Source organism: Gopherus flavomarginatus, chromosome 2, assembly GCF_025201925.1.
Source record: "Gopherus flavomarginatus isolate rGopFla2 chromosome 2, rGopFla2.mat.asm, whole genome shotgun sequence".
Lineage (NCBI taxonomy): Eukaryota > Metazoa > Chordata > Testudines > Testudinidae > Gopherus > Gopherus flavomarginatus.
Window position 1 is genome coordinate 19,887,491 of NC_066618.1, and position 27,799 is coordinate 19,915,289.

The following is a 27,799-nucleotide window of genomic DNA, read 5'->3' on the forward strand; positions in this document are numbered from 1 at the left end:
CATTCCGCCAACAGATGTTCCATAGTCTCCATGACCCCCACCTCCATGACCTGCCCCCCACCCCTGACATTGCTCTTGCCTGGGGCACTCCCATCTTGTTTTTGCTAGATTTTCAGAGTTCCCTATCAGCCACTTTACCATGGCAAAACCTCCAGGCCATTTCTTTATATATAAATGGGCCCCTCTGGGACTGTTAGAGCCTCAAAGCCCCCCAAAATGTCCAAACCACCTGTGCAACCAGCCAGCTACAGAAGCTCATAACTACTGATATATCCCCAGCCTAATCTGTCCTTCCCTCACTTGATCCCAATATATCCCCTATTTCTGTAAGTGCTGGAACACTGCAACCAGGTATTCAGGGAACTGGTTCTGTCTACTCTGTACTTGTTGATGCTGTTGCTTCCTGCGCCTCCTCCTACTGTCGTACGTCTCCGTCCTTGCCATGGCTTCATATACTTCCCCTCCCACCATTCTTCCAATGGTGCCCACCAACTGATGGCACAGTGTTGATGGCACTGAACCCAACTGGAACCATATTCTGCATGCAACCTGGTTGATTGCGCAAGACCTGCTGCATCCTTTGCAGATAAATATGGAAACTCAGGGTCCTAGAATGTTCCTCTGGGTGTCTAACCCCCAAACCGCCATGTTCCATCAATTGACAGACACAAACTTCTTAATAAAAGGAAATGTCCTCCAATCCCAGAGGAAGAGAAGAAACAGCCTCCATCACTCTGCCTTTCAGTTGCACCAAGGTCAGCATGTACATTCTGGCTAAGTGAAGGAAGAGCAGAAGCAGGTACTGATGAATCATTCATACTCTGTAGAAGATGGAAAGTATATATCAGCTCCTCCATCACTCTACCGTCCACTCCACTACTCCAGGGCCCTCTCCCTAGACACACCTTCCAAGCAGAACTCTACCCCTAAGTTCTCCAGTACACCTTCCTGCTGTCTACTCTGCAGCCAAGGCAGGAAACCTGGACTGTCACCACCCTTGTCTCCCATCTCACCCAACCATAATGCCTCACTCTTCATCAGATTTAACCCAGTCCACCATGTTTGCTCATACTACCTGAAGCAAGTCCACAGCTTGTCATTCTCCTCATGGGTTGATACCACAACTGATAGGTCATCTATGAAAGCTAAAACTCCAGTGGAAATAACACCACTCTGTCCCCCTCCTCACTCCATCACCAGCTGCCAAGAGCCTAACCAGAGAATCCATGAGAACACATAGAGCAAAGGGCTCAAAGGACAGTGCTGCCTCCCTCCCCACCTCAGAGGAACATCCCTCTGTCCTAGCCAACCATAAGTTAAAGGGTAACTGACAGCCCCCTTGTACAAGGACCACAGCAGGCAATAAAGGGGCGCAGAATCCCATAATGCAGTAGCACATCCCACGGAGACTCGTCCTGCACCGAATCAAAGGCCTAGTTTTGATCCAAGGAATGTACATACTCACTCCAGGCTCCTGCTGCCCTTGCCTCAAATACCCCCCGAAGATCACACAACAAGTCTGCTAGCAGCCCTACCCTTGACAGCACTGGCCTGGACCGGGTGTCTCAGCTCTGGACCCACCCCACCAAGCCACTTCAGGTGCACCTTTGCCAAGATCATACCGCCCTACCAAGCTTCACCCTCTCCCTCCTATTCACCTACCAGCTCAGCAAAGAGGAAAATACCTCAGTTTTTTACTCTGAATCCTTAAACTTGGTAAGGAAGTGAAAAATCCAGGCCTCTTTCCCCTGCTCCACCTGGTCACTACCACTCATTACTTCCAATGACCTTGAGTTCAGTTTCCGAATCCTCTTCCCAAACCAAATGACCATCCTCCAACGCAGTAACCTGCACCAACAAATGATCTGATACCTCCAGTGCGACAGTCTAGAACCCTACGTACTTCAGTCCCTTCTGTATGTACAGCCTATCAACTCTAGTTTTCCTTGCCTCTCTAAAAAAAAGTGTATATCCATCCCCCTTCATACCTCCTTGCTTCTGAGGTGTGGTCTCTAAATCCTCTTCCGAAAAACAACTTTCAGTTCAGCTTTTGGCACCAATATACATAGCAGAAGAACATCTGCTCCCCTGGTCTGTTGATGTCCCTTTCCATACACCTCACTTTTACCACTATCCTGTGCCTGAACAGGAGAGTTAGTCGCCTCCAAAAATAACAATCTGAGAAGTAAAAAGAAAAGGAGTCACAGCCTCCAACAATAGAACGCTCTCTCTCCCTGAGTGAAAGTGTCTGTAAACGTTAATGAGCTTTTGACGATGTAGAATAATACATTTAGACCAGCAGTTACACTTTCACCCACAGACCACATGGACCACTTTCCCCTCCAACTGGATAGGGCCTTTTGACAATCCATTGCAGAGAGTAATCGAGTATCCTGAAACAATAACACATCCAAGTGCTGCAGGTCTTGTAACACTGCCATCTTCCACACCTCTGTCCTTGGTGCTCCAATACTACTGGAGGAGGGGGAGAGGGATAGCTCAGTGGTTTGAGCCTTAGCCTGCTAAATGCAGGGTTGTGAGTTCAGTCATTGAGGGTCCCACTTAGGGATCTGGGGCAAAATCAGTACTTGGTCCTGTTAGTGAAGGCAGGATGTTGGACTTGATGACCTTCCAGTTCTATGTGATAGGTATATCTCCATATATTATTATTTATTCACATGCAAAGTCCTCACCAACAGAGGGCCCAGCTTCCCAGTCTGCCTATGCGGGTTGTGGGATCCTCCCATATAGTCAAAAGACACCATCAGGAGCACTCAAAAGAAATTTAATAGGCCTCCCTCTAAAATCATGCACTTTTCCATCCCTCATCCTCAGTATCTCAAATCGCCTTCCTTTCTTCCCCCTTTAGATCTCTTTAATCCCTCCACAGTTCTTGCTCTGAGCTTTCTTATTGGGGTTCCCATCTCCAAGGCTTTTGAACAACAAAGGCACAGGGGAGACAATGTTCCAGTGGCACAAAACTCTCCTGTGGCTGGCGAATGAGAATCAGTGGATGTGATTCCACTACTGAGCACAAACGATTTCCAAGGACCAAGCCAGATGTCACCGCCAACTCCCTCAGGCTCTTCCTCCAACCACCCCCAGACTTCTTATCTTCCTTTGTCCCTCTTCTGCTGACCTAACAACACTGCCACATTTCCAGCCCTTTCCCCAATATGCACCACCAATTCCAGAGCCTCTCTTGTCACTATGAGGGTGCTATATGCATCTGCATCTCCAGCCAATTCCTGAGCTGCTATCTCTTCTGACCAGTTGTCCAGAGGATGGAATTTATTGCCCAACTCTGTAGTTAAGGTAACAGTCCTGGAAGAAGAGATGTAAAACAATCCAGGGTCCCTAGCCTCAGATGATCCACTTCACCCCTGATATCCCACCATCCAATCAAGATCCTTTGTGTGATAGGGGTCTCTTGGTGATGCCCCTCATTAAGAGCAGATGGTGGAATTGCCTGCACTTGGGATGGAGGGGAAACATCATCAGTGGAATAATCAACAGAGAACGACCTGAAGAGAGCAGTCCAGAGGTCAAGAGAGGAGAGGTAGCCCCTTCCTCCCCACCAGCCCAACCTGGCATCCAGAGCCATTATTGGGGTTCTACCCAGAGACCTCTCTCCCTGGGGATCACCACCACCATCCATCTTACTGCTGTTCAGCAGTGAATCTTTCTTCATCAGCTCCTCATCTCTCCCTCTAGGAACCTCCATTTCTCCTTTCTCCCTCTCTGCCTCTGAGTTTTGCTCTTCTACCGCATAGAATTATAGAAGATTATGGTTGGAAGAGACCTCAGGAGGGACTTCTGGGGAGAGCTGGAGTTCACCAAGAAAGGGAACACAGGAAACAGACATCTAGAGAGAAGAGGTTCTGCAAGGGAAAAGCTATGAGTACCTGAACCCCTGGGGAGCCTTAGCCCCAGCAAAAGGACCTTATTAGACAAAGGCTGGCTGTCCAATTGCAAAGGAATAACACACAACTCCAGAAAAAGCTGCAGTGGTTTGATCTCTGAGCGTGGGGCTGGAGTGCAAAGATCACTGGTGATGGCAAGAGACCCAACCCCAGAGGGTGCCAGCATTGAGAGGGCCTTGCTGGATGGAGGAGATGGATGAACTCAGGTGGGGCAGACAGACTAAGATTAACTCATCCCTCCAGCTGAGATGAAGGCTTGCTTGGGTGTCTGTTCAGCCTTTGGTTAAATAAATTAGACCCCGGAGAGACACTGTTCACTATATAAGAAAACAACACCTCACTGAGCTCACTGAAAGCCCATTAGGGGAACCTGAGGCAGGGGTACACTTACCCTTCCATGCCATGGCATTGACACCAGCCTTGACACAAGGGGGTGCTCCGAGGTGAGTACCCACCAAAACATGAGTCTTCAAGGAAATTTAAAGATGGCAAATTCTAAATGATAACAGGAAGTAGTTTTTCCACAGACTATGGAAATTGTTGCTTCAGGATATTGCTGAGACCAAGAACTTGGCAAGATTAAAAATGAGATATAAACAACATCCAGAGTTATACTAATTAATGCTAATAAATTTTTTTGAAAGGGCAAGACCTTCCAGGAGGCAGATTATCCCATATCCAATTACCGTGTGGTAGGTTTGTCCCCACCTTCTTCTTGCAGCATCTGATGCTGGCCTTTTTGGAGACAGGCTAATGGATTAGATGGTGCATAGGTCTGACCCAGTAAGGCAATTCCTATGTTCCTAAAGGAAAGTCCTTTTCAAAAACTAGAATACACCATATAGCCTGGAATACAGCCCTGAAGCTGACATCTTATTAAGATGAAGGGGATTTGGGAGATGTCAGTGGTGAGCAATAGAAGCATATTTTAACTTGTATTTCTACAGACCTACTGTACACTATCACTTAATTTATTGGCATTAGTATGGATTTGGTAGATGGTAAATCATGTAAAGCAAACTCTTTTTTATCTGACTGTAAACTGGCTGCTATCCTAGCAGAGATTTTTATGACAACTGTTAGTAATCTTTTTATAAATTGTAGAAGAGAGGAGCTGTCAGTTTCCTTCCTATTCCAAGCCTGTATGCTTACGACTTCAATCTCCTACACAGAATATTTTCAAATATACTATTTTATTTTTTTAAAAGTGCCGTTCATACCGTCCATTGTGCAACTCCATCATTTCAGATAATATCTGAAAATAAATGCACATTCCTTTCTAATCTATGCTGATAATTTGAGGAATTTTCCCTCCCTCTGAATGAACTTGTGAGATCTACTGAAGCGTCTCCAAATCACATTCCCACTTATTTCACTATCCATGAAAAATAGACAAGACTCTTGCCATTTTTAAGATGCTCTAAGTCTGCAGTCCAGGGTAATTCCAGGATTAACATGCCAGCACAGGGATTCTGAAAGGTTTTCATTGAGTCTACCACAACGCGCTTCTATTTTGCCCACTGTTATATATCTTTCTCCATCACATTCTCAGCGTACAACATAGGCCTTTCCTGGTGCCATTATAAGGCTCTTTGACTATGACACAAGTAACCCTTATCGCCTTTTGCGATAAAATAATTCCTTACTGTTTATTTGATGTCTAGGAACTAGATCTGCCCCACTGGATATTTTGCTGCCTAAAGACTAAAACAATCAAATCAGGCAGATGCAGCAAGTGAGTAATAAGAACTTCATGCCAAAGAGATGACGCTACAAACTGCATGCCATGGTTTACAATAATAAACACAGGAAATGAAACGCCCCAGAGACTCTCATAAGAAATGGGAAGCGATTTAATACTCTGAAATTTCTGGATCTAAACATCCAGGTGAGAAGTTAACATTTATCTTCATTAATCTATGTTGCTCAACAATGCCCCCAGGAAAAGATATGAGAGGAGGTAAGGCACATGTCTGAGAATCCCAAAGCCACAGGCTGCAATAACAATCAGGAGAAATTCACACAGCCGCATAAGGGCTGCAGAAGGCCACCAACAAAGCAGAACATGGAGGGTCAACGACATGAGGGGCAGACAGCACATGTGCACCCAGGGAGTCTCACAAGAAACATTTTGGTGGCCTCGGAGGGCTGCCACCAACTCTTGCTGGTGGCCACTCTGACAATTTTTCCTAAAATACTTAATTAACTTTAGGAAAAACAAATAAATATGCACATATACACGTCCAAATCATTGTAATTTATTTATATAGGTTTTTATTGCAGACTCAATAATAAAAATAATGTACACTTATCTCTGTTCTTTACTGGACCTAAACAGAATGGAAACAAAAAATATGCCTTGCATGTTCTGGTCTTTGTTGTTGTCATTTCTTTTGCTTTTTTTCTTTTTTTTCCGACTCGCAGCTAGTAAGTCTGTTTCTGTGAAAAGTGATATTTTCATCTTTGTTAACACTGCTTTGCCCCCCCCACCCCACCCCAATCACCACCCCAGAGGTTCTGGCTGCACAAAAAGCCCCTGGTGGCCGCATGAGGCCACCGAGGCAGCATTTGAGAAATGCGTAGGTCTCATTATACCATTACTGTCAGGTTTTGTTCTGCTCTTCATTTTATGCAAAATGTTTAATGAGCTCTAGTTAAATGAGTTGCAAATTAACCATAAACTTAAGTTCAAACACACCCTGCCCCAAGCCGTGGTTGGAGAGTAGGTTATAGAACTTAGCTTTGCCTGTAGGAGGTAGGTGGATGGGTGCTTGATGGTGACAGGTGGGGTAGCTGGGATAGTCTGAGTGGGAAGCTTTTGGGGCTGTTAATATTGATCCTGAGGAGATAGGTGGGTGCTGGGGCTGCTAAGGGTGGTGGCACTATCTGCTGGGAGCATCAGATGAGGGCAGGGGGTGGAGCCCAGGGTATCAAAGCCCTTTGTGTGCGCCTACCCCCACAGCCACCACCTCCTAGATCAGCTGCCCGTTCCACACCCATGTCCAGCAGAAGGAGCAGCGAGAGTGGAGGCGAAAGGAAGCCAGTTCTGTAGATGCCACAGCAGCATCTAGGGGCCAACAGGCAGAACTGTAGGCAACCCTTTGCTTTCTTCCCACAGCCCAGCTGGATGCATGACAATCCAGCTGAGATGTTGGACTGCATGACAGAGCTGGCAAATGTACGACACTCTAGTGCTGACTCTTCGGTATCACTTCCAGGTTATTACTAACCACCTACCTACCATGCTTGCCTCACTGTTGTACCTCATGGACTTGCCTTTATTATATATTCATTGCCTTGCCTTTATTTAGCTGCTTTCATTATAGTACACTGTAAGGCAAGAAACCTACAGAATCCTGTAAGACATTAGCTGAAGCATAAGTCTGCATAAGGGTGGTTAAGTCAGCTGTAACCCTTGGCATAGATCAACGGTTACCTTTAGATTTTAGAAACTAAGAAGAGCTTGCTCAATGATTGGAGGCTGTAAGTGCTACTGCAAGGAACATGGAAGTAATTACCACAAATCCATTTAAGCAAGGCGTATCAGATACGGTCATGAGCTGAAATGGTAGCTCATGTATCAAAAGTCTAACCTATAGAAGGACACCTCAACATTAGTAAGGGGAGGAAATACTAATAAAGAAGAGTGGAGAAACCTCTGCTGAATATGCATTAGACATGGTAGCAGCAGCATAACGTATTATAAAAGTGACATCCCAAGCTGTGGGCAGTAGGCGACAGACAAATGTAGCCCTTTGGAGGTGCCAGAAAGATGGTCACTGGTGAAGATGAGGATGGTGACAGTGATGAGGAAGATTTCAGGCTGTTCTGCAAGGAATGGTGTAAGTTTGATGTTCAGATGTACATTCTATAATATCTCTATCTACCTTGCTGAGTTAGACTGTTTGTGACTGTGCTAAATGTATTAATAGATTATTTGTAAATATAGAGGAGTTCCTAAAGTGTGAGTGTTGCAACTGTGCACATCAGGGCTCCCAACTACATAGTAATTTTAATAATATGGGGCCTGAACTTGGGACAAGAATCTCTCTACCCTCACAATGATAACTGGGGGGTTCTTAAACATAATCTACAGATTAGGCTACACTGTGCAGACAGCTCCACCACCTGATATGGTGTCAGCAGTAGCCTCCTACAGCCGGAGATAAGGGAAAGCAAGAATAAGCAAGGGAGGCTCCTCTGCAGTAAGGGGAGGGGTTGTTTGCCTTGCCCCACCTCAGGCTGCAGGAGGAGAGAAAACAGATCAGGCTCATACAGGGTCTTCAGTGGCACTTCGGCGGTGGGTCCTTCAGTGCCACCGAAGACCTGGAGTGAATGAAGGACCCACCGCCGAAGTGCCGCAGAAGACTCGGAGCACTGCCCAGTGAGTACAAGCCCCACGTGTTTTTTTACGTGTGTTTTTTCTTTTTCTTTTTTTAGTCATCCCTGCTGGGGTCCCGTCGAAACTGTTTGAATTGGGCCCCGCACTTCCTAAAGCTGACTCTGCTCATATGTACCCCTACACTAGGATGACCAAATGTCCCGATTTTATAGGGGCAGTCTTGATATTTGGGGCTTTGTCTTATATAGGCGCCTATCACCCCCCACCCCCGTCCCGATTTTTCACACTTCCTGTCTGGTCATCCTACACCACACAGGCCCCTCTGGAGGAACTCAAGGTTACATTTCACTCATTTAATGGGGTAATTAAATTATGGACTTTGCACCAGTCAGTGGAATAATCTATTTGTTGCCATTTAGGGTCCATGAGAATGATTACACCTCATCCAACTCCACTTTGAACCCGGATGGTGCTGCATGGAGTAGTTCTTGCAATAGCAGACCTCCTTTGTGAGACAGAGTGATCTGAAGATCCAAGATGGAAACTTCTGGCCTTATAAAATGGAGGCATGATGACCTTATGTGAATGTCAACTTTAATATACTACAGAGTAGACTAATTTTTCAACATGTGGAGATGTAGTATTGAGAATGCTTTCTGTCTCATGAATGAATAAGTATGTTCTGTAAAAAGGGAGTCTTTATGATTTATCAGTCTACTCTCTTTGGCATCATCTGGATCTGCATTCACCATATGCAATTTGGTGCTACAATTTCTATCATGTATTTAATATTTTAACCTAGCAATATTGCTACTGAAATGTAAATACCTACAAGAGATATCACTGCTCATTTTCAGTGTATAAGCTGTGATTGCCTGCTGGCACTGAGAAGGAGTTCTCCACCTACTTACCTGACACATATACAGGACAATGCATATTTGGCAGAATGCATTACTTTTCTTTTAATCTCAAGCATCAGATATCTAAACCACTGCCAAAAGTAGGATTACCAGAGTAAATGGTCTGCTCTCATACTGCCCCACGCCTAGTTTCCCAGCCTTTCTTCACAATTTAGCTCTGAAGTCAATCCAAATTAAGTTATAAATCAATGTAAATCAAACATAAATATGAATGACTATGTAAAGACTGGAATTTCTGATGTCTAAATGCCTATAAGTAACTACACACTTGATATCAACAGGAAAATCCCCTTTAATGTGGGATATCATACAACATATAGAAGAAGCCAAGGACAAAGACAGTTAGCTGCATGTTAACCAGAACAAACGAACAAAACCACAATTCTATCTTTGTGAGATTTGGTGAAGTGACACTGCTCCAGAATTCAGAACTAAGCAAAAGAAGGGGGAGGAGGAAGAATTTCCAAAACTAACTGAGATTTGGCAGGTTCTTTTATTCACCCAAGTAAGGGATCTTCTATATAAAGAAATTACACCATTTTAATTAAATCAGTTTCAAAATCAGCAACAGAATTAAGCTAATTTGATTTCAGCCACTGTTAAACCAATTTAAGTGAAGTATGATTCAACTCCCTAGGCTAGGCACTCTTAAACCAATTTAAGAGGGTCCACACGAGGGAATTGTATCATTTTAAAGCTAAATTAATTTAGAAACCGATCTGGTTAAATTGGTGTGTTTTCTGTGTGCACGCACACCAGGCCTAAGACTAAGGCCTTGGCTACACTTGCAGGTGTGCAGCGCTGGGAGTTACAGCTCTCTTCGTACAGCTGTGTAGGGAAAATGCTGGAGTGTGGCCACACTGACAGCTACCAGCACTGCAGTGTGGCCACATTTGCAGCATTTGCAGCGCTGTTGGGAGTGGTGCATTATGGGCAGCTATCCCACAGAGCACCTTGTCCCATTTTGGTGCCATGGGTTGTGAGAAGGGGACGGAAGGGTGCGGGTCATTCTGCTTCCTGTCCCAACGCTCCGTGATGCATCGCTTCACATCCCAGCAGTCCCTGTTTTTCCATCCACGTTTGGCACCATTGTGACTCTCCCAACGGTTTCTGTGCAGAGCGATTTCTGTGGGAAATGGAGCCCGAACTGCTGAGGAATATGCTGACGAGTCTCGCCAGCACATCATGTTTGGCAGTTGAGCTATTCCTTAAGCTCCAAAGTGATGAGGAGTCCGACGATGATAGCGAGTCGCTTGACGCGTACGACACGACATTGCTTGTGGCATTCAAGGAAATGCTCAGCACCGTGGAATGCTGCTTTTAGGCTCAGGAAACAAGCACTGAGTGGTGGGATCACATCGTCATGGAAGTCTGGGATGACGAGCAGTGGCTGCAGAACTTTCGGATGAGGAAAGCCACTTTCATGGGACTATGTGCTGAGCTCGCCCCCCATCCTGCGGCGCAAGGACACAAGATTGAGAGCTGCCCTGCCGGTGGAGAAGCAGGCGGCTATTGCAGTCTGGAAGCTGGCAACTCCAGACAGCTACCGATCAGTGGGAACCAGTTTGGAGTGGGAAAGTCAACCATTGGGATCATTTTGATGCAAGTTTGCAGGGCCATTAATCACATCCTGCTAAGAAGAACCATGACTCTGGGGAACATGCAGGACATTGTGGATGGCTTTGCACAAATGGGTTTCTCTAACTGTGGAGGGGCGATAGATGGGATGCATATTCCTATTCTGGCACCACCCCACCTAGCATCCGAGTACGTTAATTGGAAGAGGTATTTCTCTATGGTTCTCCAGGTGCTTGTGGATCACCTTGGGCATTTCATTGACATTAACACAGGCTGGCCTGGAAAGGTGCATGATGCACTCATCTTTCAGAACACTGGCCTGGCAGGGACTTTTTTCCCAGACCGGAAGATCACAGTAGGGGACGCTGAAATGCCAGTTGTGATCCTTGGAGACCCCGCTTACCTTGTTAATGCCTTGGCTCATGAAACCGTATACAGGGAAGCTTGACAGGAGCAAGGACCGGTTCAACTACAGGCTGAGCCAGTGCCGAATGAGTGTGGAGTGTGCTTTTGGCCATTTAAAAGGACGCTTGCGATCTCTGTATGGAAAGCTAGACTTGGGGGAAAGCAGCATTCCTGCGGTTATATCTGCGTGCTGTACCCTCCATAATATTTGTGAAGGGAAGGATGAAACATTCAGTCAGGAATGGGCCTCCGAGGTTCAACGCCTGGAGGCTGAATTTGCACAGACAGAGAGCAGGGCTACTAGAGAGGCCCAACACAGGGCTTCAAGGATTAGGGATGCCTTGAGGGAGGAATTTGAGGCTAAAAACCAACAGTAATGTTCGGTGCCTTGCACGAGAGTGAAGTGCAGTGGTTATAATGTTAGTAGGAATCTGTTTTTCCTAAGCTGATTTGCAGTGCCTGTTTCTTTCCTCGGCTAAGGTATCTTTGACTTTCTGCAATAATAAAGATTGTTTGCAAAGCCAAGAATTCATTTATTGAAAAGAAAATAACTTTATTGACAGACACACAACATTTTGGGAACCTAAAAGGGCAGGGGGGTGCGGTGGGGAACTGTACAGTCACAGGTTTGAATATGTCTTGTCTGGAGTGCTGTGCAATGACTGCTGCACGTCAGGATGCCTATACTGCATGGTGATGGGGGTTGAGTGCAGAGGGTAAGGGTCGTAGTTCTCAGGGCTGGTTGGTGAACGTACAGGTGTTGGAGGCAGCTGGTGGAGGTAAGAACCTGGATGCTGGGGAAGAGGGTTTGGAGCTGACATTGAGGCACAAGGGAAAGAGCTTTGGGACGGGGTGGGGCCGGCGCGGTAGTGCTCTGCCTGCATGGTTACCAGAGCCAGCTCTAGCAATTTCGCCGCCTCAAGCACGGCGGCACGCGGGGTGGGCGCTCTGCCGCTCGCCGGTCCCGCGGCCCCGGTGGACCTCCCTCAGGCTTTCCTGCGGAGGGTCTGATGGTCCCACGGCTCCAGTGGAGCTGCCGCAGGAGTGTCTGCGGGAGGTCCACCGGAGCAGCGGGACCAGCGGACAGTCGGCAGAAACGCCTGCAGCAGGTCCACTGGAGCCACCTGCCACCCTCCCACCAACCGCCAGAGCGCCCCCCACGGCATGCTGCCCCAAGCACGCGCTTGGCGCACTGTGGCTTGGAGCCGGCCCTGATGGTTACGAGCACCTGGATAGAGTCTGCTTGGCGCGCCAGGATGCTTATCAGCTGCTTTGTGCTTTTCTTCCTAGCCGCTGTGTTTCTCTGGCAGATCCTGCTTTCCCTTTCCCTCCAGTCCTGCAGTTTACCGGGAACCCGCTCCTCTGCTTGTCCTTCACCAAGCACCGGCTGCTGCGACTCGCTACCTTCCTCCCGGCTTGAGAAGAGCTCTTGGTTGCATGCCTCCTGGGACTCCGGGGTATCTCCCCCCCACCCCAGTACCCTCACTCTCAGTTTCCTCCTCCCCCCTCCTCCTCCCCCCTTCCCCGCTCTGAAGTGTCCATCGTGGTCCTCGGATTGGCAGTGGGGTCACCCCCAAGTATCACGTCCAGCTTCTTGCAAAAATGGCAGGTCGTGGGGGCAGCACCAGAGCAACGGTTTCCCTCACGGGCTTTGTAATAGGCACTCCGCAGCTCCTTCAATTTAACCCTGCACTGCACTGCGTCCCGGTCATGGCCCTTTTCCAGCATGGCCCTTGATATCTGCCCATAGGTATCGTAATTCCTACTGCTGGAATGCAGCTGGGACTGCACAGCTTCCTCTCCCCAAACACTGATGAGGTCCAGCAACTCGCCATTGCTCCATGCTGGGACTCGTTTGGCACGTGGAGGCATGGTCACCTGGAAAGATTCACTGATTGCACTCCACACTTGGCTGAGCAAACAGGAAGGGGATTTTAAAAATTCCCAGGGCATTTAAAGGGCGGGTCTCCTGAGGCCAGGGCAGTAGAGTTTGAACTGATGAGCAGAGTGGCTGAGCAGGCATTCTGGGATACCTCTGAATACCTCTGGAGGCCAATAACAGCGCTTTTGGTGGCCACACTGGCGGAGCAGTGCTGCATCACCAGCGCTGCAATCGTTATTCCCCAGGCAGAGGTGGAGTACATGCAGCGCTGTAGCCAGGGAGATACAGCTCTGTATGTGCCTTGCAAGTGTGGACGGGGAGTAAGTTGCAGCGCTGTAAAGCCACCACCAGCGCTGCAACTCTCCAGTGTAGCCAAGTCCTAACTCCTACTCTGTCATGTTTGAAGAAAGACCTATCAGAACCAGTCTGTATTTTATTTTTAAAATCCAGGTCTGCATCGAGCTGGTTCAAACTTTTCTAAATTCAAAATGTCAATGTTTTTCTCTAACTATTAAATTTTTTAGATAAAAATGGGAGAATATGTTTGTGAAAATGTCCTTTTTTGATCAGCTGTAGTCAGACATGACAATCACTTGGGCTCCTTAGCCCTACTGACTTTCAATGAAACCTACAATTTGTCTACATGGCAAATTAGTGTGTGACAAGCCAGGGAGTGAACCTACAGTGCACTAGCTTGCCACACATTAAGGGCTTGTCTACACTTGAAACACTACAGCGGCACAGGCACTGCCTCTTGGGGAGGTGGATTACCTACACCAATAGGAGAAGCCATCCCATCAGCATAGGTGGTGCCTACAGTGAAGTGCTAGAGCAATTCAGCTCAGCACTACAGCGGCACAGCTGTAGTGCTGAGCTGAGTTGCTCTAGCACTTCACCGTAGGCACTACGTATGCTGATGGGACGGCTTCTCCCATTGGTGTAGGTAATCCACCTCCCCAAGAGGCAGTGGCTAGACTGATGCAAGAATTCTTCCATTGACCTAGAATGTCTACACAGGGGGTCAGGTCCACTTAACTATGTCGCTCAGGGATGTAGCTGGGTCAACCAAACTTTTTAGCACAGGCCATGCCTAACTGGTGATCCAGACCTGCTACTGAGCACTGTAAATTCCATAGTGCGCTCTGACATGCTGCTGTTTTAAATGGGAGTACGTCAAAACATGCACGGAACTTACAGTGCACGGAGGAAGGGTCCACATGGTGGGCTAGTGCATTGTAGATTCACACCCTGGCCGCACTAACCTGCTGTTTAGATAAAGCCCTTTGGGTCCTCAGTCCCTCTTTTGAAAATGGGACTTAGACGCTTTTGAAAATGTTATCTAGGGTCAATTCATACTCAAGTATAAATATTATGGATCCGTTTGCCATTGACTAATTGTCATATGCATTACACTAATTACGTTAAAATGGATTACTAACTCGGCTGCTACTCTGAACACTAAAATGGATATACCTCTGTAAAGCTTATGGCTGGGGTCCTCAAAGGGGGCTAAAAGGGGGGGCACCCAACTCTCATGAAAAGTCAATTGAATTTGAGCTTCTAACTCCCTTATGCCCTCTTTCAACATCCCAGCCTGTATCAAAAACTAATTCTGCTACCAAATCATCTAATGTATCTGTCCTTGGAAAGCATTTCCTCCTCCAGTATCCAAAATTTATGATGCTACAGGCTACACTCATCTGTTTTCCTCCAGAAGGTTTGTATTGAAACAATGGCAAGCTGTCTACAGGCTGGGGTTAGGGGAAACATTGTTTATGAAGAGCAAACTACAGCAATTTAAACAGTCAGTTTTGAGACTAGTTGACAGGCAAAACAAGCGAATGTTTACTTCTGAAGAAATCAATGTCACAAAATAACGTTTAAACAAATGATGAAAGGTTGGTTAATGAACCTTTCTGTTACATTAGAGAGCAGGGATTGAGAACATGGATTTTATTAAAGATATGTGGACTTTTAATATTAAGAGAGGGGGAAAAATCACTCACCCACTTTAAGATTGCTACTAATAACTAAACACAGCAATGTTAGCTGCAGTCAGATCTGCTTAGCTCATCCAAAGATTTGTGTTCCTAGAACAGTCATCTATTTTATGTTATATAAAAAAACATGCAACTAATGCCATCTCTTATTCTTTGAAGTGTCATATAAGCAGATCCTTCTCGCTCAAAGTGAGAACACACAGGAAGTTACTCTAAAGACACATCATGGCTAGTATTCGTGGGCAATTCTGATACTGGGTACACCAATGTAAATCTGACCTAACATACAAGATGCAGCATGGTCCAGTGGATAAGGTGGTGCCCTGGTACCCAGAAAGTCCGCATTCTAGGCTTAATTCTGCTTGCAATTATGGACAAAACTCGACACCTCTATTTCCATTCCTATTGTGAGTATGTCTTGTCTATTTAGCTTGTAAGCTCTGTGGGGCAGGAAATCTCTCTCACTATGTGCTTGTATAGTACCTACCACAGTCTGGCTCTGAGTTAGAGCTGAGGCTTCTAAGCATGACTGTACTATAAATAAAGTTATTGGTATTGCATTGTGATGAGAATCAGCTCTCATCTTCAGCAATGTACATGATCTCTGGGGCCCTGTCCAGAAAGCTTCATACCCATTCAATCCTGAGCTGACTTGATAAGTCATAGGCCAGCTCAGTCTTCTCCTCCAGCAGCAGAACTGGAGGGAACACAGTTACTTCCCTGATCCCTCACGCTGGCAGCTTGGGAGCCTACATATTGTAAGGCCAGGGCTGAGAAGCATCATTGGGAGTGGGCACTGACATAAATGAGCAGCAAGCCTTCATCTTTACAACATAGCCATTCTGTGAGAAAACAACTCTTCTGAAAACTCATCCTAGGATATTCATTCAATGTTTCAGCTGGCTGAATATTCCCAAGGGCTTTTCGATTATGCTATTTTCTATCATTTATCCAGTGCCACCCAGTACGCTCCCCACTGCAGGAAGACATGGTCCTAGCCCTAAAACTTTACAGTCTAAGGTCTTGTCTACACTTAAAATGCTACAGTGGCACAGCTACACCACTGCAGTTATACTGCTGTAGCGCTTCAGCGTAGGCAGTACCTATGCTGGTGGAGGTGTACTCTCATCTGCACAGTAAATTCACCTCCCTGAGGTTGATTAGGGATAGCTAGGGTGACAGAAGATTTCTTCCATCGCCCTATCACTGTCTACACAGGTACTAGGTTGGCTTAACAACGCTGCTTAAGGGTGTGGATTTCAAGGGTCTGGTCTCGCATAGCATTCAGAATCCTCGACTTCCACTGCAGTCAACAGGAGTTGAAGTCACTTAGTATCTTCAAACAGGCTCGAAGGAAGGTAATAGATAAACTTCAGATGCAGAGTACAAAAGCTGATTAGATAGATGTAAGTCTCTAGACAGGAGATATATATATATATATATTCTCTCTCTCTCTCTTTTAATAGCATGTGTAGCACTGACTTATTTCTGTCAAGATTAACAGTGGAATAATACTGCTCTAAACTTTAAAAAGCCAAAAATGTAGGTATTGAAAAAAAGAAAATACCTCAATTTGAAGCCTAAAGATTACTTTGGGTCCCAAAGGAAACAGAAGCAATTTAGTGTCTGATACCCTTAGCAAGAAAAAGGTTTGAAGATTAAGACCAACTGCTGTTTGGATAAGTGGTTGGTAATTGCACATATCAGCAATTATGTACTGTCAGATCATTTTCCTGTTACCTTACCCCTCTCTTGTGTCCCGTCAGGGCTTATTCGGAATGACCCCATGTCAACGGTCCTCTTCGGATTCACCTTCCTAATGTCATACAGTAGCTCATCGCCCAGTGCCTTGCAAGCTAAATAGGGAAGAAAGAAAACTCATTGTCACAAGAGAAACCCTATCAGCCTATCTGAGGGGGGGTTTCATTTGCAGGGGGCAGTTAGATGCTGACAGTATATTAATGAGGTGCAAGTGCGTGCGTGTTCGCGCACACACACACACACTCCTTACCTAGCCTGAAATAAGCCTTGTGTCCCAGGGATAGCGGTTGCGTGTGTTTGGAGAGAGGTGGTGCTGTGGGGATCCATTCATTTGTTTATCATTTAAACAAAATACTTTCGCACAGCCATAGTCAAGGAGGAAAGGCAACACCATCTGGCAAACAAACTCATATTAAACTGCACTTTGCTAAAAATGCTTCTGTTTTGTTTCCAAGAAGTACCCCTCAAGCTACTACAGCACCGTGGTCAGCTTGTGTCAGTGGAACTGGTGAGTGAGGTGATCTTTTTATGAGACACAGGGCTGTCATCTCTGGCAGGGGTGAGTTAGTAGTGATGGGAGAAGGGAGTCAATCCCCAAAAGGAGGAAGTCTCTCCAACAATCCCTTCAGTTTAGCAACAGAGCTAACAGTTCAGCGCACCACAGAAAATGGGACAACTAGTCCCTCAGACTTGGGTCAACTCCTCACCCACACCTCATCATATGCTTAAGTGCACCACGTACATCTTTTCTCATTCTGTTTATTCACTAGTAATAACAAATTAAAGAAGAAAAGCACAGGAAAAATAGATGAAATATTAGCAGAACTGTTCATAAACTGTATTCAAAAGCATAAACACACACTGTAACATTTTGGCACCATGAAATATTTTGTTTGCTTGCCTGGGTACAACCTACAGGCAGGAGATAGTCACTTACAAAGATTCTTAGAAAGAAACAAAGGCAGAACAGACTTTATTTGTGGTATGTGCATAGGAACATAAGAACGGCCGTACCAGGTCAGACCTAAGGTCCATCTAGCCCAGTATCTGTTCACCGACAGTGGCCAATGCCAGGTGCCCCAGAGGGAGTGAACCTAACAGGCAATGATCAAGTGATCTCTCTCCTGCCATCCATCTCCATTCTCTGACAAACAGAGGCTAGGGACACCATTCCTTACCCATCCTGGCTAATAGCCATTTATGGACTTAACCACCATGAATTTATCCAGTTCTCTTTTAAACGCTGTCATAGTCCTAGACTTCACAACCTCCTCAGGTAAGGAGTTCTTTCAGCATGAACTGCACCACAGCTGGCAGTAAGCATTTTATTCAAGCCCTAACTGCTATATAATCAAATAGCCAAAAATTATAACACTATTTGTAATAGCACCATCTGTTGATTTCTCACGACATTGTGCACACAACTTGATTTCAGGAGAAACACCATATGTTTGTTCAAAATTTGGCCTTTGTAAAAACAAACTTTATAAAAAGCCATTTTAAAAATATCCCAATGGAAACAGCTGTTTTTAAGCAATTAGTGTTCACCTACAGTGTTTGCAACCCAAACATTGCATTACTGAGGACATGAGAGTGAAAATGACTTTGTTGATTTTCACTGTCCAAGCTGACAGAAATGCAGAAAGTAAACAAAAAGCATCAAAACCGAGAAATACATTTTTTTTTAATCGGTCAGTTTCAATAAGTAACTGATGGTAAGTAACACAAATGAAGAAAGGTGTACACTTATCAAATGTGATCTTAAAGCATCCTTGTTCCTTTAATATATTTTTACATGAAAGAGGTAGCCAATGCTTTAATAGTATTATTATTGATTATTTTTATTACTGCAGCACCTAGGAGCCCCAGTCACAGACCAGGGTCCTGTTGTGCTAGGTGCTGTACAAACAGAGAACAAAAAGGCATCTCTTCCTCCAAAGACTTTACAGTCTACTTAGACTGTAGGTAGAGAACTTGCTCTGTAAACCTGGGAGTGAATCAAGCCGAGAGGGCCATCCACTGAGAGGCAAAGATCACAGGCCTGTCTTGCTAAAATGGAATTCAGTGTCAAATCTTTTACTGATTTCAATGGGGAAAAGACTGGGCCTAACCTTATAACTGGAGTACCAGGACTGGAGAACATCAACATGAGGCAGTATGTCTGTGCGCAGTAGGTGACACAGCGCCTAGGTGCTTGCTGCCAGCAGACTGCTGCTGGCACAGGACTCAGGGAGGAATGAATGATGAGACCCACTCAGTGTTTCAGGTCACAGCACAGTATAACCCCAGAGAAGGGGAGGATGTAGCAGCTGAGGGTTGCATAGTTGTCATGCACTGCACAGAGTGCTGGCTGGCTGGCTGGGGAGGTGCAAGTGCAAGTGTTCTGTATGTGGACAGGAGGCCAAGAAATGATGGGGAAAACTTTTGGTAGGTCTGAGCCAACTTGCCCTACACCAAATGGCCAGGTTTTATCACCATCACTATGAGTAGGACCTCTGCCCATTTTTTGGGGGGTGGTGGGAGAATGAGAAACGCTGATGAGAGAAAAACACTAAAATAAATAAACCAAACCAGATGACAGTATTAGGAGTCTATTTGACCAGATATCGTTCTACTGTTTACTCTTCAAATCTTTCCCAGTTACAGTTACAGAGAGATTGGCACAAGCCTCAAAATTTGCTCAGGTCTGGATTCAGAATAGGGGTGCTGGGTTTGGATTCAGTCTGATCTTCTCTGGTAGCAACTTCCACAGCCAGGGTCCTGCCACTGAGAATGTTCTGCCTCAGTGCCTGACAGCATAGCCCTGGGTCTCCCCGGCTGTACCATTCTAGTGATGCATAGTTGGCCTAAGGATAGTGGACAATAAGGTAGTCTCTGAGACAGTCCCTCCCAAACCATTAGGGCCTTTGCAGGTTAAGGCCAGGCCTTTGAATTCTTTTCTGAAACCAACCGGTAGCCAGCACAGTTCACAAAACACAGGTGATACAGTTAGGATGACCAGATAGCAATTGTGAAAAAACAGGATGGGGGCGGGGGGCTAATAGGCACCTATATAAGAAAAAGTCCCAAAAACCAGGACTGTCCCTTTCAAAACAGGACATCTGGTCACCCTAGATACAGTCATGTTTGCCTGTCATGCTTGTGAGGAGGGCTGCCCCAGATTTCCCCCCTACACCACATCTCCCCCCATCCCCTTAATTTTTAAAATTTTTTTTTTTGGTAGTTGTTGCATTCAGTCCCAAATAGACTGAACTGGATCATCCCACTGGGTGGTGATGAAAGAATGGCTTCCATGAGCCCTGTCCTTGTCCGAGTTTCCTAGCTAGTCAGACTCTGCATCTTTCAGAAGGGGAATACTATCTGTTCCAATACAAGCACCTTTTCTCCCTCACAGAAGTAAATGATTTCCCAATCAAGTGTCAAAAGAGAACAAAATCTGTTCCAACTAAGCTCGTATGTTCACTGCCTGAGGGAAGCCTCTGGCTTATATGGCACTGGGTGTACTAACAGAAGAGTAACTATTTTGCTAGCTAATCAAGTTAGGCAGGAGTTACAACTCCTGTGGGCTGAATGGTGCTCCTTACACTATAGATCAAGTGGGTCAGATCTTGCTGTCAGATGTATTGGTGTAAACCCACAGTAACGCCAGTGAAGTCAATAAAGTTACTCTGGATTTACACTGGTGTGAATTAGAGCAGAATATGGCTCAGTTTCTCAAAAAATGCTACATTCTTACCCAGCCCACCATGGACTTTTATCAATTGAATGGAGCCAATGATTGTATTACCTATTAAAAGAAGAATAAAGGAATATAGAACTACAAATGCCTTAAGACCCCATAGTCCCATCCATGAACAATGGGAACCCCTCCCTGAGGACTCTGCAGACCTAGAGCTGGCTCTCCAAATTATCTCCTTCCCAAAATTGCAAGGGGAGTAGCTCTATTAACCTGCCTTCCCTCACTGTCAAACCTCCCCTTTTAAAGTGGGGCTCAGGAAGCAGCTACTGTGGGGGCAACTGGAAACAAGGCCCCTACAGAAAAGTCAGAAGGAATTAGGAAGGAGGACTGGTAGCAGGATAGAGGCCAGGAAAATCCCAGGGAATCCAAGAGAGCAGAATCCATCACTTCCGCATAAGAGAGGAAGGGGCCCCGTTCTGCAGGGTATTCGGTGCCTTTTCCGGTGGAATTGAAGGCGCTCATCACCTCTCAAGGGGAGCTCTGAACATTGCAAGACTGGACTTCAAGCTATTTTCAAGAGTCAAACTGAGGCTGAGCATAGAGATCAGCCCTGTATTTAAGGATTCACCACACTGCCAAGATAACTATGTTCCACAAAAAAACTGTGTGCGGATTAATATAATTCACAAATTAGTTAACCTAGCATAGACCCATCAGGACCCATGAAGATTTGAGACCCCACGTTCAGACCGCCTCACAGCCTTCCCCTCCCCCCCAGAAATTGCATGGAAGCAGGAAATGAATTGGAAAGGTTGAAAGGAGGCCAGCAAGTCAATAATTGAGTACTCTAGACCAGATAGGAAACCAAAGCAGAGACAAGAATCCCCAAATACTGGCGAGTTAGCACTGGTTGCAGTCTGGAAAGGATCTTAAAATAACAGGGATTCCTGGAGACATAATAAACACGTCTCTAAGTTGTCATCTTGAACGGAAAGTAATTGCCAAGATGTCTGACTGACTTGCTGCTAAAACTAAATATGTAGTTCTGTAACTTGTTGTCAGCTATATCTCCACAGGTATATGATTTTCCAGGAAGGCACACCAGAAATAAAAGCAAATGTCCATAAGAAATTACGCATCTTGATCTTCAACTTCAATTGTTGGCAACAGGTTGAAAAAACATTTAAAATAAGTTATGTAACTGAGTTCCAGAACAAGACATTTTATCTTGGAATTTGTCAGTCTCTTGTGCATGTATAATACAAACTCCTCTGGCTGATGCATATATAGTTACAACTCCATTGTGAGTTTCAGGGAAGTCTCAACTCTTGATTTCCTGAACTCAAGCCTGAATACGACACAGTCCATGAAGTTCCAATTTCCCAGATACTTAAGAATTTCCTCAGTTCCTTGTATAAGCACAGGACCTGATTCTTCCCCTTGCTTCTATCCGTTTTACAGACTTGTAACACCATTACTGAGCGACAGTTACTCCTGATTTATCCAGTGCCAGTGAGAAGAGAAACAGGCTCACAGTCTGGTATTAGAATCTTGCTGTTCCCACTTCCTGCAGCCTCCCTTAGCCCCAAATGTTTACACCGTCTGACTCCACATAGGCTCTCCAACTGGTGGTTCTTATTGCCTGCTGAACACTCCTCTTTCAAAGCATCTCCTCAGTTCATGCTGAGTTCTCCTCCAAACTGTAACAAAAATACTCTCTGGGTCAGATATTTGTAATATGGAGCACATTAAATGATCAAAAGCTGGCTAATTTAGAGGTTTGAAAATGTAATTGTAAACAGGGAATCAAAAGCAAATGGGTGTGTTTTTAGTCAGGTCCCGCAGGGATTGGTTCTTGGCCCTATGATATTTGACATTTTTATGAATGACTTGGAAAAAACCATAAAATTAATCCCTGATAAAGTCTGCAGGTGACACAAAAATTGGGGGAGTGTTGACTAATGAAGAGGATCGGTTACTGATTCAGAGCAATCTGGATTGCTTGGTAAGCTGGTTGCATGCAAACAATATGCATTTCAGTGTAGTCAAATGTAAATGTGTACATCTTGGAACAAAGACTGTAAGCCATACTTACAAGATGGGGGACTCGATCCTCAGAAGCAGTGACATTGAAAAAGGTTTGGGGGTCATGGTGAATAATCATCTGACCATGAGCTCCCAGTGGCATCTTATGGTCAAAAGGGCTAATGAGATCCTTGGATGTATAAACAGGAGAAGCCTGAGCAGGAGTAGGGAGGTTGTTTTACCTCTATAATTGGCACTGGTGTGACTGATGCTGGAATACTGTGTCCAGCTCTGGTGCCCACAATTCAAAGAGGATGTTGATAATTGGAGAGGGTTCAGAGAAGAGCCGCGAGAATGATTAAAGGATTAGAAAACATGCCTTATACACCTCTACTCCGATATAACGCTGTCCTCGGGAGCCAAAATCTTACCATGTTATAGATGAAACCGCGTTATATCGAACTTGCTTTGATCCACTGGAGTGCGCATCCCTGACCCCTCCCCTCCTCCTCCAGAGCGCTGCTTTACTGTGTTATATCTGAATTCGTGTTATATAGGGTCACGTTATATTAGGGTAGAGATGTACTTATATTCTGGGAGCTCAAATCTATTCATCTTAACTAAGGCTTTATCTACATTATAGACCTTACAGTGGCACAGCTGTACCGCTGCAGCCGCTCTGCCGTAAGGCCTCCCGTGTATCCACTTTATGCTGATGGGAGAGAGCTCTTCCATCGGCATAATTAAACCACCCCCAATGAGCAGCGGTAGCTATGTTGGCAGAAGAGTATCTCTCGCTGACATAGTGCTGTCCATACCCGTACTTTTATCAGTGAAACGTAAGTTGGTCAGAATTATTTTTTCCCTGACCGACAAAAGTTTTGCCAACAAATGTGCTAGTGTAGACAAAGCCTAAGAGAAGGTTAAGGTTGAATACAATCTACAAAGTACCTCAAAATATTTAATAATAGGCTCTTCCGTCTAGCAAAGAAAGGTCTAACACAATCCAATGGCTAGAAGTTGAAGCTAGACAAATCAAGTCTGGAAAAAAGGTGTAAATTATTAACACTGAGATTAGTTAATTATTGGAGTAACTTAACAAGGGCTGTGGTGGATTTTCCAGCCCTAGACATTTTAAAATCAAAATAGTATGTTTTTCTGAAAGATCTGCTCTAGGAATTATTTTGGGGAAGATCTATGGCCACAGGAGGACAGACTAGATGATCATAGTTGTCCCTTCTGGTCTTGGAATCTATGAATCTATGAACTTTTATTTTTGTATTATGTTTAAGAGTGCCCACTGAGAGCCCACAATCAATGGGTTACATCCAAGTCAATGATAGGCTCATCACCTAAGGATCGGGCTCATTGGGAGTACATACACATCCGCATCGATCAAGATGACCAAGAAACAGCGTCTTTACAAACCAAAATAAATTCCTTTCTTTCCCTCCACTCCTGAATTCTAAGCAAACCTTAAGCCTGGAAACAGAATAACCTGGCAGCATGCACTGAAAGTTACCAAATCTAGGAAGACAAGGGGAAGTGAGTTTCAGAGTAGAGGACCTCTGCTTCCAGGCTGCTCCTGCTTACTGTGAGACTGTTAGCTGAAGTGCCTGAGCTAAGCTTATCACAACTGCCATGGCACCAGAGAAGGAGAGGGGCAGCCTCAAGGTAGCCAGAATTCCCCATGTTGTCTTTGGATCCCTCTGCTGGAGGAAGCAGCAGAATGAAAGCTCCCATGCACAGAATGTTTTGGAACTCTGCCTTTAGCCTATATGTCCCACATCAGGAGCCAACAGGCTTGCCTGCAAACAGGATTGGGGGTGGGGAGGAGGAGTCTACTTGTAAGAAGAAAAAAAAACTACAGAGTAAATGGAAGGAATCATTTATGGCCTATACAGCCAGTAGGGCTTGAGTGTGGGGTGTGGAGTTGACAATCCCAAGCCATACTGGCTGAAGGCATTATGCCTGCAAAGGGCAGAAGGTTCTGTGGATTTGGAGAAGTGCAGTCAGAGGTGGCACTGAGTACAGGTCTAAACCGTGGAGGGTGCTCTCCCCAGTACCTTCAGGCACTATCAGGTGCAAAGGGACCAGACGAAAGCCATGCCCTCAGCCTCCAAGGTCTCACCTCTGCTGGGGTGACAGTACTTCTCACAGTGCTGCTTAGCCACAGTCTCTGTTACATGGTCTGACTCATGCTAAAGTCAAAGGGAACAGAATCCAAATAACTGACTAGAGAATCTGGTCCAGGAACAGAAACCTGCAGTATCATGGCAGGGGAGGCAGGGGCTCCCAGTACTCTGTTGACCATCTAGCACTCATAAGAGTGGCCATACTGAGTCAGATCAAAGGTCCATCTAGTCCATTATCCTGTCTTCTGATAATGCCAGGTGACCCAGAGGGAATGAACAGAACAGGTGATCATTAAGTGAACCAGGCCCTGTCACCCATTCCCAGCTTCCGGTAAACAGAGGCTAGGGACACCATCCCTGCCCATCCTGGCTAATAACCATTGATGGATCTATCCTCCATGAACTTATCTAGCCCTTTTTTTTGAATCCTGTTATAGTCTTGGCCTTCACAAGATCCTCTGGCAAGGAGTTCCACAGATTGACTGTGCGTTGTGTGGAAAAATACTTCCTTTTGTTTGTTTTAAACCTGCTGCCTATTAATTTGGTCCTATATGTTAATATTCCCCATTCCCAATACCAGCCTAACAAATGTGAAAGGTGTGCTTAAAGGAGGAAGGATGAAAATATTATGATCAAGTCAAATATGAGACCAGAGCGACAGGGTAAGCCTCACTGAAAGAACTGAAGAATTATAGGCGAATATATACAGGACCCTCCATTATAGGATTCAAACTGGCCTGAAACCACAGAATACATTCCTGGGCATTCAAAAGCATGAAAAAGAGAAGTATGGTTTAATTAATTAGTGGATTGCAAATCCGATTCACAAGTTGATCAATAGGCATCCCATAGGCAGAACGCAATAACAGTTCTATCAGTTTGTAGGAAGGAAACATGAAGAAGCTTTTAGTCTATAGCCAGGGTTATCAAAGATCTTAATTTAAGAACACCTTTACCTTGATACAACGCTGTCCTTGGGAGCCAAAAAATCTTACTGCGTTATAGGTGAAACCGTGTTATATCGAACTTGATTTGATCCGCTGGAGCACACAGCTCTACACCCCCAGAGCGCTGCTTTACCGCATTATATCCGAAATCGTGTTATATCGGGTGGCGTTATATCGGGGTAGAGGTGTAGCTGTGAACCAGTCAGAGAGCTGAGTTAGAGTATAGTCATATTTTAATCTGATCTTTTAAATATATAATTTGTATAACCAGGGCCAGCTCCAGGCACCAGCCTAGCAAGCAGGTGCTTGGGGCGGCCAACGAGAAAGGGCTGCAGGTCCAGTTCTTCGGCAGCGAGTCCCTCAGTCCCTCTCAGAGGGAAGGACCTGCCACCGATTTGCCACTAAAGAATAAAAAGCTGATAGCTGTTTGGTTTTTCTGTCTGACACTTGGGGAGGCAAAAACACTGGAGCTGGCCCTGTGTATAGCAGTAGTACCTAGATCCCATTGTGCTAAGCATTGTCCAAACAATAGTAATTCATGTCCCCCAAACATCTTCCATTCTAACTAGGCAAGAATGGAGGATGGGAAGGCAGGAATATTACCATCCCTATTTTACACGTGGGAAACTGAGGCACAAACAGATTAAGCGATTTGCCTAAGGTCACACTGTGAATGGGTGGCAGACTCAGGTACTGAATTTCTATCTCCCAAGTCCCAGTCCACTCCCTTAATCACAGGACCCTCCTTCCTCTCTCTGTCTCTAAATATAGATATACAGCACTTGAGAATTCCCCTCAAGCTGAGCCAATTTCCAGCTCAGAGTGAATTTGTGAAGCTGAGTTATAAATCTTCCTCCTCCTCCAAACCAGGCACAATATGTGTTTTTTCAATGGAAACCTTCCACTGAACTATCACACTGTGAACACGGCACATACACACACACATATATATATATATTATATGAAGTGACTGTGTCTAATATATGCTCAAGATAGAAGTTTGAGATGTCAGAATGTTTTATCTGAAACAAGCAGACATTCATGCACAAGAGGATAACTTCAAACCTATCTACTAATATATCCAACTCCAAGCTCTAGGTAGATAGAGAAATCAAGCAGAAGCTAAAGTTGCTGAAGGAATGCAAAATGATTTCTGCAGGCAAAAAGAACACAGTGTCCCTGTAAGTACTACTAAACCCAATTTGAGAGAGAAACTGGGAAATTGCTTACTCTCGGGTCTCCTGCCCTCACGTGCACAACTGTGAGCTAAGTAACATGCTCCGATGAGGCAGTCAAAACATATGCCTCAAGGGGTTCGTACAGCATACAATACCTTCTTTCAGTCAGCTTCTCTTTCTCCCAAACTGACCTCATTTTCTTTAGTTAAAAAGAAAGAAAATTATAGCACAAGACATAGGAAGAAGAATAGAAGATTGTGGCACTACAGAACCAGTGCCTCAACTCATGCAAATCCGAATAGCTCTATTGACTTCCAGGGAGCGTCTAGTTTACACAAGCTCAGGACCTAACCCAGAGTTTTGCACACCTCTGAGTTTGATCTCGTACCATGGAAAATCAGGAATAACTCTGCTGATTTAAAAGCCGTGTAAGCGAGACCACAGTCAGACTTACTAGACAGTAAATTCCTTTCTCCAAAGTTATATTTGTTATTAAGTATACTCAGTCTTGGAGATTGCAAAACCAGAAGCATATTTCCATTAATTTATGTATTCACATCCAATAGATGACAAAAGGGAAATCAATTGTTGAAGACAGGAATAGCATTTTTAGAAAACTTTATTTATTTATTTATTTTTACACCCAGGAAATGCTATATAGTACATGATACTGATTTTTTAATATTTGCATAATTAGAATCCCACATCCCTTATGTATTAATATATCAGGTATTAACATTAAGCTATTTAACATTCTTAGAGAATAAAATGAGAAAAGTGTCTGAAATAGATAACTTTGTAACTGCTCCTGCTCCCACTGAACTCAGTGGAAAACTCACATTGACTTCAATGGAAGTAGAGTTAAGAATCCAACTATGTACTAGCTGTCTGTTACAGTTATGGTACCAGGTCTTTTCAGAAAATTAAAGGCCTGTCAAGATTATTAGTATTATTTAGTCCTTTTGGTGTAGATGTCTTTTCCTAGAACTATACTATGCATTACAGGTGAAATTCCTTCCTGTGC

At 44.9% G+C, this 27,799-nt stretch overlaps 1 protein-coding gene across 1 annotated transcript in view; it reads right to left on the reverse strand.

The window, feature by feature from the left end:
* CNPY1 (canopy FGF signaling regulator 1) overlaps nt 1-27,799 on the reverse strand; it is a 69,468-nt gene that overhangs the window by 30,692 nt on the left and 10,977 nt on the right. Inside the window, 1 exon segment of the mRNA XM_050940445.1 lies at nt 16,791-16,906. Coding sequence (XP_050796402.1) covers nt 16,791-16,906 — 116 coding nt within the window.